Raw genomic sequence first — 15,183 nt, 5'->3', positions numbered from 1 at the left:
GTAGGACACAAAATGTACCTTAAGAGGAAAAGTGATACAGAAGCGATCCCTGAATCTGACTTTCTTGTGAAAACCAACTTGTGGAGTTTCACATAGCAAATTATTTCAAGGGAAATGCCATTTTTTTCCTTCTTTTTTTTTCTCCTGGCAATGCGGGATGCTTAGCCACTGAGCGAGGACAGAGATCAAACCTGCAGCTTCAGGGACACTATGTTGCATTCCTGCTGAGCCACAACAGGAATTCCAGGAAATGCCAATTTTAAACATGAGTACAGCCGGTCCCCAGCTCGTGAGGGTGTGACTTACAATTTTTTGACTTTACGATGGGTGCAAGAGTCACACGAATTCAGTAGGAACTGGACTTTGAATTTTGATCTTTTCCCAGGCTTGCGATGTGTGGTACATACTCACTTGTGATGCTGGGTGGCAGCGGCCAGCCACGCAATCATGAGGGTAAACAATTGATACACTCACCATTCTGGACCGAGGCAATTATTCTGTTTTTCAATTTCAGTACAGTATTCAATAAATGACATGAGAGAGTCAACACTGTATTCTCAAATTGGCTTTGTATTAGATGATTCTGCTCAACCGTAGGTTGATGCAAATGTTCTGGGCACGTTAAAGGCAGGCAAGGCTAAGCTCTGACGTTAGGCAGGTTAGGTGTGTCACATGCATTTTCCACTTATATTTGCAACGTGCAATGGGTTTATCGGGATGTAACCCCATCGTAAGTCAAGGAAGATCTGTAATTCAATTTTAATGATGTCTTAAGCGCAATTTTGATTGCACGTGTATGTTCTCCATCTCACTAATAAAGTGCCAAAGAAGAGCTTCATGGTTCTCCTCTGCCCTTACCCTCATAACATTTTTTCCTTTGTTCTCGAATGACAAAAGCTATTGTCATCAGATGAACTCAGTGTGTCACGGGTAAAAAGTGCCAATACATTGGAGTCTTCACACTATGCCGTTAAATTTAGCACTAATCTTAGAAGTATTGAATAGAATAGATATCGAAGGGGACTAGTGAGAGGAAGCTGGCCCCTATGGGAAAGTAACAAAAATACCAAGAAAGGTGATATATGGGTAACAACTGTGATACAAAGGGTCTAGAGAAGAGAAATATTCCATATGAAAATAGAAAAAGTCAGTCTTTAAAGTTCTTTAGTGTTCAAGGCTCATTTTACATATGAAGAAACCAGTTAGTGTTAACAAGAAAGGACCACACACATTCGCCGTTATGTGAGTTACATCTGAAATGATTGATTAATATCTTGAGAGAAACACCCCCCCCCATAAGTGCCTTCAAGTACCATCTTCTTTCAAAAAGGTCAAAATGAATAGAGTTAACTCAGAATCACTGATGTGTATCTAACGTGAGCATTCAAGCATTAAAACCAAGTAAATAACAACGAGGTTCTGAACCTAACAGCCTCCATCAAGTCAGACATGAATCACTCAACTTTCTTTTCAAAAGAAATCAATGCTGTAACAAGCCTGTGGGTAAATCCAGGCGCTAATTATATGGCATGATATAGAGAAAGACATACATACAGCTGAACGAGAACAGGAAATGGAAAAATAACAAAGAGCCCTTGTGCTCTGCATTGCCCACAGGGCTCCAAAGCCGCTGTTGACAGCAAAATGTGGCAACTATGAACTGGCATAGTAACTGTGTCAAAATGTGCGTGTGCTCTGTGCTTGGCAATAGCTCCCTACAGAGCATCGCCACAGTTAACTGGCTCCAATGCAGCGCAGGACTTGTCTCTGTGGGTGACTGGCCTCATAACCAAGGTGCAAAAAGTCGTGTCCTTAGGAGACAAAGTTAACAACTGTGCTGCTTCAGAGATTCTTCACCTTGGGGTACAAGGTAGTCTTCTGGGGTTCTGGTACTGTTCTGTTTCTTGAGCCAGGTGCTGGTACACAGATGTGCAAAAAAATTTTGTGAAAATTCACTGAGCCACACGTTAATCATTTTGGTACCTGTTTGATATGTATATTATCCGTCAATAAAATTTACAATACACAAAAAGTATTCACCCTGAGGCAGTATTTGTGGTACCCCATCAAGTAATCTTTGGGGCAAACCCCAACAACAGGTTACAGTTCAGTGGCCATCATGCAAAAGAAAAGCCATTTTAGCCAATGAGGGGCTACTTAACCAAGTAACAAGAAAACTGAGTGCAAAGCCCATTTGCGATGAAGACATCACCTGGAGGAACAGTATAGGAGAAGAGGATCGATGGTGATCAAACCTTTCAAAAGACCAAGGCCACAAGAGGCAATGGATATGGGTTAGACCAGATCACACTTATGGCTAGTAAGTACCTTTTTACGTAAAGCTCTGTCTGTGGTACATATTTCTGTTTTAAGTGTTCCAATTCACACCCCTCCCCATCACCATTCTGCACTTCCTTTCTGCTAGCTCAATTCCCGCCCCAGTGAAAGACCACCATCTTCAGCTTTTAAGAGAACCCTCTTTCTTTCTTTCTTTTTCTTTCTTTTCTTTTTTCTTTCTTTCTTTCTTTCCTTTCTTTCTTTCTTTTTTCTCCTTCCTTCCTTCCTTCCCTTCTTTTTCTTTCTTTCTTTCTTTCTTTCTTTCTTTCTTTCTTTCTTTCTTTCTTTCTTTCTTTCCTTCCTTCCTTCCTTCCTTCCTTCCATCCTTCCTTCCTTCCTTCGTTTTTGTGGCATATGGACGTTCACAGGCTAGAGGTCTACTCAGAACTGCAGCTGAGGCCGACACCACAGCCACAGCAAAACCAGATCCGAGCCACATCTGAGACCTATGCCGAAGCTTGTGGCAATGCCAGATCCTTAATCCCCTGAGCGAGGCCAGGGATTGAACTCGTATCCTCACGGACACTATGTCAGGTTCTTAACCCACTGAACCACAACAGGAACTCTTCTATTTTTTTTTTTTTACCATTCTTTGTTATTTATTATCTAACTTTTGTTACTAAATTTGTCAAGTACATGTTCAATAGTTATGACTTCCACTTTTTACCATACCATTGACTCTTCAAATCCTTAAACAAATTTTTTTATTATAGTTGATTTACAATGTTCTGTCAATTTCTGCTGTATGACAAAGTGACCTAACCACACACATACACGTATATATACACACACATTCTTTTTCTCACAGTATCCTCCATCATGTTCCATCACAAGTGGCTAGGTATAGAGAAACTTCTTTATGTTTAATTATATGGGGAAATGCCAATAAAAACAAGTGAGATCCAAAACTGTATATTCAGTATATAATTATAATTCTTTAAATAATATATATGCAGAGCAAAGACAATGACAACCAGAACACCTCAAAATACTAAAACAGTTATACTTATGGCTTTGTGTCTTCACCTTTAAATTGCATTTTCTTAGTACTACCATTAATATTCATGAAAAATAGCCATTATGATAAAAGTAGGATACAAAACTACACCTATACACGGAACAAAAGACAATAATATCACTGGTACTATCTTTGGGTGGTGGAATTATGTGTAGCTTTTATCTTTAGTTTTACACTTGCCTGTATTTTCCAAATTTTCTGCAAGAAGCATGGTTGGATTCATAATCAGAAAATAACTTAGAGAATATCTTTGGCACTGTCCTCTATTTCCACGATTTAAGCCCGAGGATAGAGATTAAATGTAGCATTCTGTATGAGAAAACACGTATCTTCCACGGACTGAGGGAAATAGTTCTTTATGAGCTTAGAAAAACATTTCATCAATCAAGCTATATTCTTTAAGGATTTTTATGTTATGGAATTACACGTTTACCAACATGTTCGAGGGAAGCACTTTAATTGGAGGTATAAATTGAATGGTGTAAATCAAATCTTTTGAACATCAAAAAAAAAATAGAACAAGGAAAGTTCAGTGTAAATATGCGCTGTCACTATTTCTTTGTTACCTAGGTCATCTTGCCATTAAAAGCTTATAAACTGGCATGCGATGGAAACCATCATAAAAATTAGGGAACCGGCAAGCTTGAAGTATTTGTACACTCTTATTTCTCTTTATTTTGTACATTCAGGCGAGAAGCACAGGACCTAGCATACAAAAGACTCTTGATAACTGATCAATGAATTGAATTTCAATCCCTTTCTATTAGATACTTTTCTAGGAATCTTATGGCCCTCTGGCATTCCTGTGTATTTAAGGCTGCTCAAGGAGGAGTTCCCGTCTTATTATAGACTTTGTTTAAAATCTATTTTGTTGGGAGCTCCTGTCGTGGCGCAGTGGTTAACGAATCCGACTAGGAACCATGAGGTTGCGGGTTCGGTCCCTGCCTTTGCTCAGTGGGTTAACGATCTGGCGTTGCCGTGAACTGTGGTGTAGGTTGCAGACGCAGCTCAGATCCCACGTTGCTGTGGCTCTGGCATAGGCCGGCGGCTACAGCTCCGATTGGACCCCTAGCCTGGGAACCTCCATATGCCGCGGGAGCGGCCTAAGAAATAGCAAAAAGACAAAAAAAAAAAAAGGCTGCTCAAGGAGCATTTCCAGAGCAGATACAATACAAAGGTTCCTATGGGGAATATGAAAATAACAAAACATTAAAATGATTCCAATCAGGTAGGAAGGAAAAATATATAAACCAAAACTACCAGCAAAAATGCAGAAAGTACTATAAGAGATGGAGTTCTCTGGGAGCTAAAAGAAGAGATCATTTAGGTTTTGGTGTCGGGGCTGTGACAGGAAGAGAAAAAGAAGGAACTGTGAAAAGCTTCAAGAGGCATCTGTGCTGGGTTTTGAAGGCAGGGTAAGTTTTGACCAGCAAGGCTGGGAAGAAATGGGTATGAAGGCAAAAGCGGAAGTATGAGCAAAGGGAGTTCCCATTGTGGCTCAATGGGTTGCAAACCTGACTCGTATCCATGAGGATGAGGGTTGGATCCCTGGCCTCACTCAGTGGGTTAGGGATCTGGTGTTGCTGTGGCTGTGGTGTAGGCCAGCAGCTGCAGCTCCAATTCAACCCTAGCCTGGGAAATTCCATATGCCAATGGTGTGGCCCTAAAAAGCAAAAAAAAAATTTAATTTAAAGTAAAAGAAGCATGAACAAAGCCATGATAATGATAATGGGTAGAGAACATGTGTAGGGATCAACATGAGCTAAGAAGTATATAAAGCTTCGAAAGTAGGTTGGGACCAGATTACTAAGAGTCTGATACGCTATGTTGAGAAACATAGACTAAAATTGATGAGTAATGGGTTTGGGAGCAATGGCACATGTGTGAGCAGAGCTGTGTTCCAGGAGCCACGTGGAAGATGAACAGGAGGAAGAAACCACTGGAGGCAGGAAGACCAATGAGGAGGCCAAGCATTTGTTCTCATGAGAAGACCTAGGACTGAAAGCTGTGGAATAACAATTGCAAGGGAGAAAGGAACATAGCTGAGAAGACTGAAAATAATGGAATCAACTGGAGTGGCAGATGTTTATTGGAAGGAGAGCGTTGAGGGTCTGAGTGTGAAGGCAAGGAAGAAGAGGTATGAAATACATGTGTTAATAAGACAACAAGAATGAAACAAGAGAAGCAAGAGACTGCTTGGGAAAGCATTTCGAAGACGGAGTGGTGAAGAGTATTAAATACAGTACTGCAGAGTGCTCAAAAAGGATGCCCGTGGGAACAGATTTTGGAATAGTATTATTATTATTATGCCTTGGTAAATCATCATCACCCAATCTCTTTGCCTGTTTTGTTTTTTTTAATTTTTCTTTCTCTCTCTTTTTTTTTTTTTTTTCTTTTTGGCTGTGCCCACAGCATGCAGAAGTTCCTGGGCCAGCCGGGAATGGAACCCAGGCCACAGCAAGGACCTGAGCTGCTGCCATGACCACACTGGATCCCCAATCTGCTGTGCCACAAGGTAATGCCCTCATTTTCTTTTCGGCCTATCATTCTATCAATAAAAGGCTCTTTTCAGGAGTTCCCATCCTGGCTCAGAAGGTTAAGAACCCGATACAGTGTCTGTGAGGATGCGTGTTCAATCCCTGGCCTTGCTCAGTGGGTTAAGGATCCAGCATTGCTGCAAACTGTGGTATATTGCAGCTATGGCTCAGATCCGGTATGGCTGTGGCTGTGGTGTAGGCTGGCAGCTGTGGCTCTGATTCGACCTGTACCTTGGGAACTTCCATATGCTACAGGAGCAGCTATAAAAAAATTTTTTTAAAAAAGATTCTTTTTGATATCAAATTCCTAGGGGGCAAAAAACAAAAACAAAACCCACCAACAACAGTCACAACAGAATAAAAACTAAATGTCAAGTGGTTGAGAAGGGATTAGGTGGTGATAAATCAGTGGAAATTCCTATTCCAAAGTCCTTTGTGAATGGAAAGAGATTGGTTGCTCAAGGGAGAAGCAATTCTTTGAGAAAAGGATGACAAACCTAAGTGGCCAAAAGATCATTTTCTTGTAAAGCATCCAGTCTACTCAACTAATTCCTAAATGGTTACAGTTAGAGGTCAAGTAATATGGACTCTAAAGTACTCTAGGCTATTCATTTTCAAATTTTAGACCACAAACATTCAATTCAACTTTCATTTTCTAAAATACACTGAACTATCTTGGAGTTCCCATTGTGGCTCAGTGGGTTACGAACCCAATTAATATCCATGATGATGTGGGTTCGATCCCTGGCCTTGCTCAGTGGGTTAAGGATCTGGTGTTGCCACAGCTGTGGTGTAGGCTGGCAACTACAGCTCCAATATGATCCATAGCCTGAGAACTTCCATATGCTGCACCTGCGGCCCTAAAAAGTCAAAAAAAAAAAAAAAAAGAACAAAAGAAAAAGAAAAATTATAGTAGCTTCCTAAATGTCAGGCTCTGTGTTATACACTTTGTATTATCTCATTTAATCCCATTAACCCTTGTCAAGCAAGTTTATTATATGCCCATCTTACACAGGAGCAAATTGAGACTTGGAGAAGTAAAATACCAGTCTGAGATTTTAAAAATAGTAAGTAGCAGAGGCCATCCTTATTAAGAGGTCTTTCAATGATGTAGACAAGCAACTGTATCTGACAGCAAACTATATTCCATGGAACACCACCAAATCCTAACTTAAATGGCTTGATTCATTCATTTTGCTACAGCCCTCGGGAATAATACTTCTCTTGCCATCCCTCTGCATATGTTTCAAGTTCTTATACATCAGTCATGGATTATGAAGGGTGACGCTCTGTGCAGGTCTTTCAATAAATTCACGCCTGTGTATGTTGACTCAAGGAAAATTCTACAAGGAAGTACCCATGCCACTTCAACCTGCGGGCTGTGTTCAATTAGAAAGCGTGCAAGGCTCAGGCTCATCTGCTTAGCAAAAGCAGGCTAATTAGTTGTGCAATAACAAGAACATGCGCTAATGTGCGACAATCCTGCATTTTTGATGGCTTTACTGCTTACTCTGTTTTCGCTGCTTCTTATCTGATTTTCATAGGTATTTATTTAAAAAAATAAGCCTACCTTAGTTATTGTTGTTGTTGTTGTTATTTTGGCTACACCCACATGGAAGTTCCCAGGCCAGGGAATGAAACCTCACTATAGCAGTGACAATACCAAATCCTTAACCTACTAGGCCACCAGAGAACTCCATGATTTTCTTATTTAAATAAGACATATGAATAGTGATTAAACTGTAAAACCAAAATTTTCTTTGAATTTTCTTCCCAATTTCTGGATCAATTTGAATGAAAAATATCCAGAGATTGCAGGATCAGCTGTTAGTAAAAAAAAAAAAAAAAAAAAAAAACAAAAAAAAAAACCTATCATTTGCAATCTGTGTGAATCAGGATTTTCTGGATACTTTACAACCAAAATAATAAGCAGAAATAAACCTAATGGGGAGTTGCTATTGTGGCTCAGCAGTAACCAACCCAACTAGTTTCCATGAGGACATGGGTTCCATCCCTGGCCCCACTCAGTGGATTAAAGGATCCAGCATTGCCATGAGCTGTGGTGTAGGCCGCAGACGCAGCTCAGACCTGGCGCTGCTGTGGCTGTGGCAAAAGCGGGCAGCTGCAGCTCCAACTCAACCCCTAGCCTGGGAACCTCCATATGCCGCAGGTGCAGCCCTAAAAAAAAAAAAAAAAAAAAGCAAAACAAAAGAAATAAACTGCATGGGTTGCTGCAAGGCTACAGCTACCCTTTGGGAAAATTTTGTATACATAAAAACGGCCTTGGAGTTCCCACTGTGGTGCAGTGGAAACAATCCTACCAGGAACCACAAGATTGCGGGTTGGATCCCTGGCCTCACTCAGTGGGTTAAGATGCGGTGTTGCCGTGAGCTGTGGTGTAGGTCGCAGATATGGCTCAGATCTGGCGTTGCTGTGGCTCTGGCGTAGGCCAGCAGCAGCAGCTCCGATTAGACCCCTAGCCTGGGAACCTCCATATGCCACGAGTGTGGCCCTAAAATAAAGGACAAAAAGACAAAAAAAGTTTTTTTAATTAAAAAGCAGCCTCATTTTCATAATTGATTGGAAAATGGAGTTTCTTTCCAACACACAAAAGTTAAATCTACTGTCTCTAGAAGTTCCCACTGTGGCTCAGCAGGTCAAGAACCTGACTAGTATCCATGAGGATGTGTGTCTGATCCCTGGCCTTGCTCAGTGGGTTAAGGATCTGGCATTGCCACAAGGTGCGGCGTAGGTCACAGATGCGACTCAAATCTGGTGTTGCTGCGGCTGTGGTGTAGGCCGGCAGCTGCAGCTCTGATTCGACCCTTAGCCCGAGAACTTCCATATGCCACAGGTACATCCCTAAAAAGAAATAAAAGGGAAAAAAAAGCTACTGTTTTAAACCAGTTAGTTCTGTTACTTGAAACAAATGGGTCTTCATGGTCACAGGCCTGTGACAGGTGGGAGTGTGGATGAAGAATAGTTTAGGTAAATAAAGTAGTTTATAATAGTTTTTATCAATAGCAGCAATGGCTTTTCCACCTTTGGTGGCCCATGGCATATATTAAGTTAATCAACACTTGAAACTTCAATACCACCTCTTTGCCATTAAGATCCAAGAGACTACAATGACCCTGGGATTACTCTCAGGAATGAGCAAAGCAAACGGCACAGCACTTTGCAAACAAATATTTAACAGCATAACGTGGATGAAATGCAGTGATTTTCCCCTGTGTTTCTCCACAGTTCAAGGGAGAAATGTGATTCCATTCCTTAAGTAACTAGCTAGCTCTTTTAGTTAGTTAGCCTAAGGGTAAACATTGCTACAGTCAGCATCTTAGATAATAATACATTTTTAAAGTATCAAAACATTCCTCCAGGAGTTCCCGTCATGGTGCAGCAGAAACAAATCTGATTGGGAACCATGAGGTTTCGGGTTCCATCCCTGGCCTCACTCAGGGGGTTAAGGATCCGGCGTTGCCGTGAGCTGTGGTGTAGGTCACAGATGTGGCTTGGATCTGGCATTGCTGTGGCTGTGGCATAGGCCAGCAGCAACAGTTCCAATTAGGCCCCTAGCCTGGGAACCTCCATATGCCTCGGGTGTGGCCCTGAAAAGACAAAAGACCAAAAAAAAAAAAATTCCTCTGGATGTTAATTAAGAGATCAATATTTAGGACTTTATTTCTATATTGTATCCTGAAACAAAGGAGCCATGCTTAGGGTCTCATTGTATTTATTCATGTTTCTACCTTGACAGTTGCATAAGCATATGTTTGCTCATTAATTTTTTGCATCTTGTTAGCCTATTATCATAGCTAACTTTGAGTGTTTATTATCTGCTAGGTAGTTTATGTATGTTATCTCCAATAATCACGGCCATGTAAATATTCTCTCCATCTTACAGATGGGAAAACTGAGACTCAGTGAAGTTACATAATCTGACCAAGGATACAAAGCCATTGGGTGGTAAATCCAGAATTTGATTCCCAGTGTTGACTACAATTCCTGTGCTTTTCCTGGTGCACCATACTGTCTCTCAATAAAGTATAAGTAAGATGTATGTAGAGTGCCCGGCACATAGTAGGAGCTCAACAAATTTAATTTCATTGTCCCCCTAGAACTATCAGATAAATATGTTTATATCCTTAACAAAAGTAGGATAAAAGCGGTCTAAACAGGAACTCTCTAATTAAAGAGCACTCTTCAATTCCAAATCATCCGTGCAAATGAATCTCATTTGGAGGAGGCAAAGTCAAACCCGTGCATTTAGGTCGCCAATTGAACTGTAAGGACTTTAAAATTTACGCAGCCCTTATTCTTCGCTTCTATCAGCCTTTAAAAAGCAATTTCATTCTAATCAATGAATTATCAACCAAAAGAGCTTCAGCTGCTCCTTTAATCACACTATAAAAATCTAAGAATGAGAGCATTTTGGAGCTGGAAGGGAGTTCATCTAGCTCAATTGTCTCTGCCCGATCTGCCAAACTTGACTTCCTCCTCCTACCTCTATAATATCATTTGACTAGTGAGTAACTTTGTACAAGGTCACCAAGCTGGTAGAGGCATAGAAGGGACTAAAACTCAAATCCCCTGAGTTCCAGTTCAGTGCTCTTTCCATTCTACCACCCAGCCACTCAAAGCAAGTGCTCTCTAGGCAGGGCCAGACATATTGTTTTAGGAAAAACACAGAACCTCTAGTAGCTAAACAAGCAGATTCATCTCTCCAGTGACGCCTAAAAGGCTAATCCTATCACCTAACCTTTACAGAGAAGGATGATGTGTTAAACTCTTTTACTGGCGTTATTTCATTTCATCCTCAAGGCAAACCTGTGGGAGTGGTTCATACTTAGTTCTTTCCCATTTGATTGATGAGGGAACCCAGACTTAAAAGACTTCAAATAAGTTGCTCAAGGTCACAGGACTAGTAAGCAATAGAGCCGGAATTTAACCAAGGTCTGACTTGAGGCCCAGCTCTCAACAAATACAATATACTGCTATTACGTGTCTCTGCCTCTTTCTCCCCCATTTTTTTTCCTTTGTCTTTTGGGGCCTAGGATCACTAGGTACCTATGGTATGGACACCTAATCACAAATAGGGAGGATTGTGGAAGGATAATTGAAGAGGGAAAAACAGTAACCTACCTCCTCTGCACAAATTTAAAACCTACCTGGACTACATTTTCCAAAGTCTAGGCCTTTGCTAGCCTCATGCATAAACCCCTTCTTTTTTCAAGAAAATAACACCAAGCACCTGTTTTGCCATTCAATAACCTAAATCAGATTTTTTTGCAAAGGCAAAGGAAAGCACTGATACCAACAATCACTTGGGACCCAAGACCCCTGGGCAGAGAAGAACGGGAGAGCTAAGCAAAGTTTCCACCAAAACTGCAATGAGGTTAACAGGGCACAGTAACACAATCTTGTACCTGATACTGGGAAACATGCAGAGAAATACAGGGAGAGAGGAGGGAAAAAATCTGCTGTGGGCCTGACTGAGGTTGTTAAACAGGAGGAAGGGACTGAGGAAGGGATTTCCAGGCAGGCTTCTTCAGTGGGCTTCTTCCCAGTCCTTTCAGAGCCAATGCCCACCACCAAGCAATCAATCCAATGCAAGCCACCCTCGTGAACCACCCGGAAAAGGCGACGCAAAGAGCCCAAACAGTCCTCCTTGAGTGGCCAGCCTCCGTACTCCGTTTGTTTTTACCCTTTTCTACCAGAGAGGCAAATTCTGAAGGATTTTTTTTCCGCCCAACCCCCCACGCAGGGTGAATCTCCGGGAAGAGAGGACCCTGCCTCACTCGGTGGGGACAGAAAGGACACTCGTCTTCCTTTGGGGCAAAGGGATACGGGGAGAACACTGAAGAAAATAAGGAAAATGGCCTTGGCAGGGGTTTCCTGGGGCGCAATTCGGGAGCTGTACTTGCACTCACCCGGGTGAGACATGGGGATGACCTCATTGCGGGTCCCCGGGAAGTTAAAGATGACGGCTCCGGACGCCCCTCTCTCGTAAGCCAGATGGATCTTGTCTGCGAAGGTGCAGCCCCCGCCGCGCTGGATGAGGGCCAGCCAAGAGACTTGCACGTTGTGGCCCCAGTCCCCAGGCACCGTGGGCACCGTGAAATTCGTGTGCGGGTTACAGGCGTTGAGCGCCCCCGGCCCGTCGGGCGGGACCAGGACCCCAGCCACCGGCTCGAGTGGGGAATCCTGGCCGTACACGCCCTCTTCGCTCAGCTCCCACACGGTGCGGTTCACTCCGGTGTGCGGAACCCGCCAGGACACGTTGAGGTACGCGGTCCACACTGCTTCGGCTCCCCGGGAGCCGGGGGCTTGCGGGCTCAGCGCCAGCAGGAAGCACCAGGCCAGCAATCGGGAAAAGCCGCAGCCACCGCAGCAGGAGACCCCGGCCCCGGGCGGCGGCCCCATGGCGCGCGCGCTCTGCGGTTCCCTAGGGCCCCTAGCACGCGCCCTCCTGGCTCTCGGCGGGACCCCGGCTTGGACCAGGTGCGCGCCAGGTGGGGAGGGGGCGGGGAGAGACTGGCACGCGCTGCGAGCTGGGTCGGAGCCGAGAGGCACGTAGCGTCGCTGGAGATGTTGCGGCAGGTGCAGTTCTTGGCGTCTCCAGTCCTCCTCGCTACTGCCGCGGCCGCGTCGGGCTCCGGGGCTTTAGCTTGAAGCTCCGCCCAGCCGACTGGGGGTAGAGGTGGCTGGGAGGGAGAAAAGGACACTGCGGGATCCGCCTCTTAAAAGGGTAACAGGATGGGCAGGCATTAGGATAGGGTCTGAGGCTGTGTGGTCAGGTATGTCGCGTCGTTTTATGAAAAAAAAAAAGGGGGGGGGTGCGGACAGGCGAGGAACTCGAGAATCAGTGAATAGAAAGGCTCGCTGGTAGGATTCGAGTCCGTTTTAAATTGCAAGAATCTATTTGTCCCTCCTAACGTTTGCCTACAGGGCCTTTCAGGTTTAGGGTGCCAGAGTGCGAAAGTACTTCTAAAAAGCACAGATCCGAAAGGTCAGAGTTGCAGTCAAGAGAATTTGGGTAGGTGGGTGGTGCTTAGGCAGGCTGTTTACTAATTCTCTGGGAGGGGAGGGAAGAGCAGGAAGAGCACGTTACTTTTTTTTTTTTTTAACCTTTTTCCTTTCTTTCTCCAAACAAGGGTCATACCTGTATATTTACTTCTTGCCTTACCTCATGCTAAATATACTGCATCAGATGCCCCTTCTAACAGTAATCTTAGCCCTCAAAAAAGAATTACCGTTTTCATACTCCTCAAAACTAAGCTGCTTTTCTTCCATCTTCCGCAAACCAGATTTGCCCAAAAGGATATGTCTGCACCACTCATGACCTTAACTACTTAATCTTTTCCCATTTCCCACTAACTAAAAAGAGTCTGACTTGCCTTGACAATTCACTCATGGCACTATTGCATAAGATTTCTCCTTACTTTAAAATAAAAAATTAAATTAAATTTAAAAATGTCTCCTTACTTGAAGTGTACAATTTTTGGAGTTCCCTTGTGGCACAGCAGGTTAAGGATCTGGCCTTGTTACTGCAGTGGCTCAGGTGGTTGCTGTGGTGTGGCTTCCATCTGAGAATTTCCACATGCCCCATCCCCATCCCATGCCATCAGGAAAAAAAAAAAAAAAGGATTTTTAGAGAGACATTTGTTCATATGCATTCATTCTTTTCTTAAAGACATTGCAATCTACTATATGCCAATCATGGTCTAAGCATTGGGATTAAAAAAATAAGGCATTAACTCTGCTCTCAAAAAGCTCATAAATCACCTTCGATATGACAAACAAGCAAACTGATAACTGTAATATGTATAGAGTGCTGTATGTATACAGTGGAAGCGCTATGATATGCATGGGCCAGAAGTGGGTGATGGAGAAGAGAAACTAACCCAGACTGGGCAGTAAGAAAAAACTTCCCAGAGGAGGTTACACCTGGGCTGAGTTGGAGCGCATTAGCCTTTCTAGGCAGAGAACAATACAAGAAAAGGCATTGGGGCATGAAACTGAAAATGTTGAGAAACAACAGGTACCACAGGCTCTATAAACACAACGTGTTTGGAACCCAGAGTACAAGCGATAAAGTTATAGAGGTAAAAAGGGGTCAGTTCTTGAAAGTCCTTTGGGGAAAGCTAGGGAGTTTGGACTTGATCCAGAGGCAAGAAGTAATATAACCAGGGTTTAAGGGAGTAATGTAATCTGATCTGAATTTTAGTGATCATTATGGCTTATCTGTGGAAAATAGATTGGAGGAGACAAAGTAGAAGCAGGGAGCCCAGCTAAAGAATTCTTGGCAGTGCTCTAGGTGGGAAACGAAGGTGGCTTGCACTAGATAGGTAGTGGAGATAAAGAGAAATGGACAGATGGGTAAGAGTATTTTGGAGATGGAATCAACAGGACTTGTTCAGAGGATGAATGACAGGGAAGAGTCAGGGGTTATTACTCTGAGGGTTTTGGCTTAGAAGACTGGATGGCATTTAATTAGGAGGAGGGTTTTCAAAGTCTAGAGTGGGTAGGAGGAGAAATGAGTTCAGTTTAGACATGTTGACTTCAAGGTACCCATGATGTAACTAGGCAGAACTGTTCTGGAAGGCAGTTGAATTTTCTGATTCCTGAACCCTTCCTGAGTGCAAGACATTCGAGAGGTGCAGGTAGGCAGACACCAGTGAAAGAGTCCCTGCCCTCAAGGAGTTCACGGTTTAGTAGGAGAGTCAGAGAGACAAAAATAACTAACAGTCCAGGGTAATGCGTATTATCACTGAGAAGAGTATATGGTGCTATGGCAACACAGGCATGGCTGAGTCTTTAAGAACAAATAGAGGTAATCAAGAAAAGAGAGAGTGGGAGTTCCTGCTGTGTCACAGCGGGTGAAGAGCCGGAATTGTCTCTGCAGCAGTGCAGGTTCACTCCCCGGCCCGGCTCAGTGGGTTAAGGATCTGACATTGCTTTAGCTGTAGCATAGGTCGCAGCTGAAGGTGGGATTCAATCCCTGGCCCGAACTTCCATATGCCATAGGTGTAGCTGAAGGGAAAAAAAGAGAGAGAGAGAGAGAGAGGATATTCAGGCATAGGCAATAGTAAATTACATGAGACCATCAGGGAACATTCGGGAACTAATATTCAGTAGTTAGGTATATCTGGGATATAAGTTAAAGAGGGGGAGCCAAGGGGAGTGAAATGGGTTGTGCCAGAACATGAACAGTTTAGAAAACTATGTTAAAGAATGTGGGCTCAGGAATTCCCTTCGTGGCTCAGTGGGTTAAAAACCCGACTAGGATCT

General features: G+C 43.2%; 1 protein-coding gene across 6 annotated transcripts in view; it reads right to left on the bottom strand.

Moving 5' to 3' along the window:
- RNF128 (ring finger protein 128) overlaps positions 1-15,183 on the bottom strand; it is a 98,449-nt gene that overhangs the window by 46,811 nt on the left and 36,455 nt on the right. For 3 of the 6 annotated variants that reach the window (XR_014835515.1, XR_014835516.1, XM_085008098.1), the window contains exon 1: positions 11,823-12,528. The exons of 2 other annotated variants lie outside the window; for them this stretch is intronic. Coding sequence is in view for 2 of the 4 variants with exons in the window: in XM_085008098.1 (XP_084864224.1) it covers positions 11,823-12,315 (493 nt within the window). In the remaining 2 variants the exon portion in view is untranslated. Of the gene's footprint in view, positions 1-11,822; positions 12,584-15,183 lie in introns of those variants that run through there. One more of the 6 variants, XM_003135291.7, reaches the window with a different exon arrangement.

This window comes from Sus scrofa, chromosome X (genome assembly GCF_054392235.1).
Source record: "Sus scrofa isolate SSC_HxYL_T2T_F1_AM1 chromosome X, Sscrofa_HxYL_maternal_Yorkshire_Landrace_v2.0, whole genome shotgun sequence".
NCBI lineage: Eukaryota > Metazoa > Chordata > Mammalia > Artiodactyla > Suidae > Sus > Sus scrofa.
Note: the sequence above shows the minus strand (reverse complement) of the source record. Positions and strands in the feature narration are given on the sequence as shown.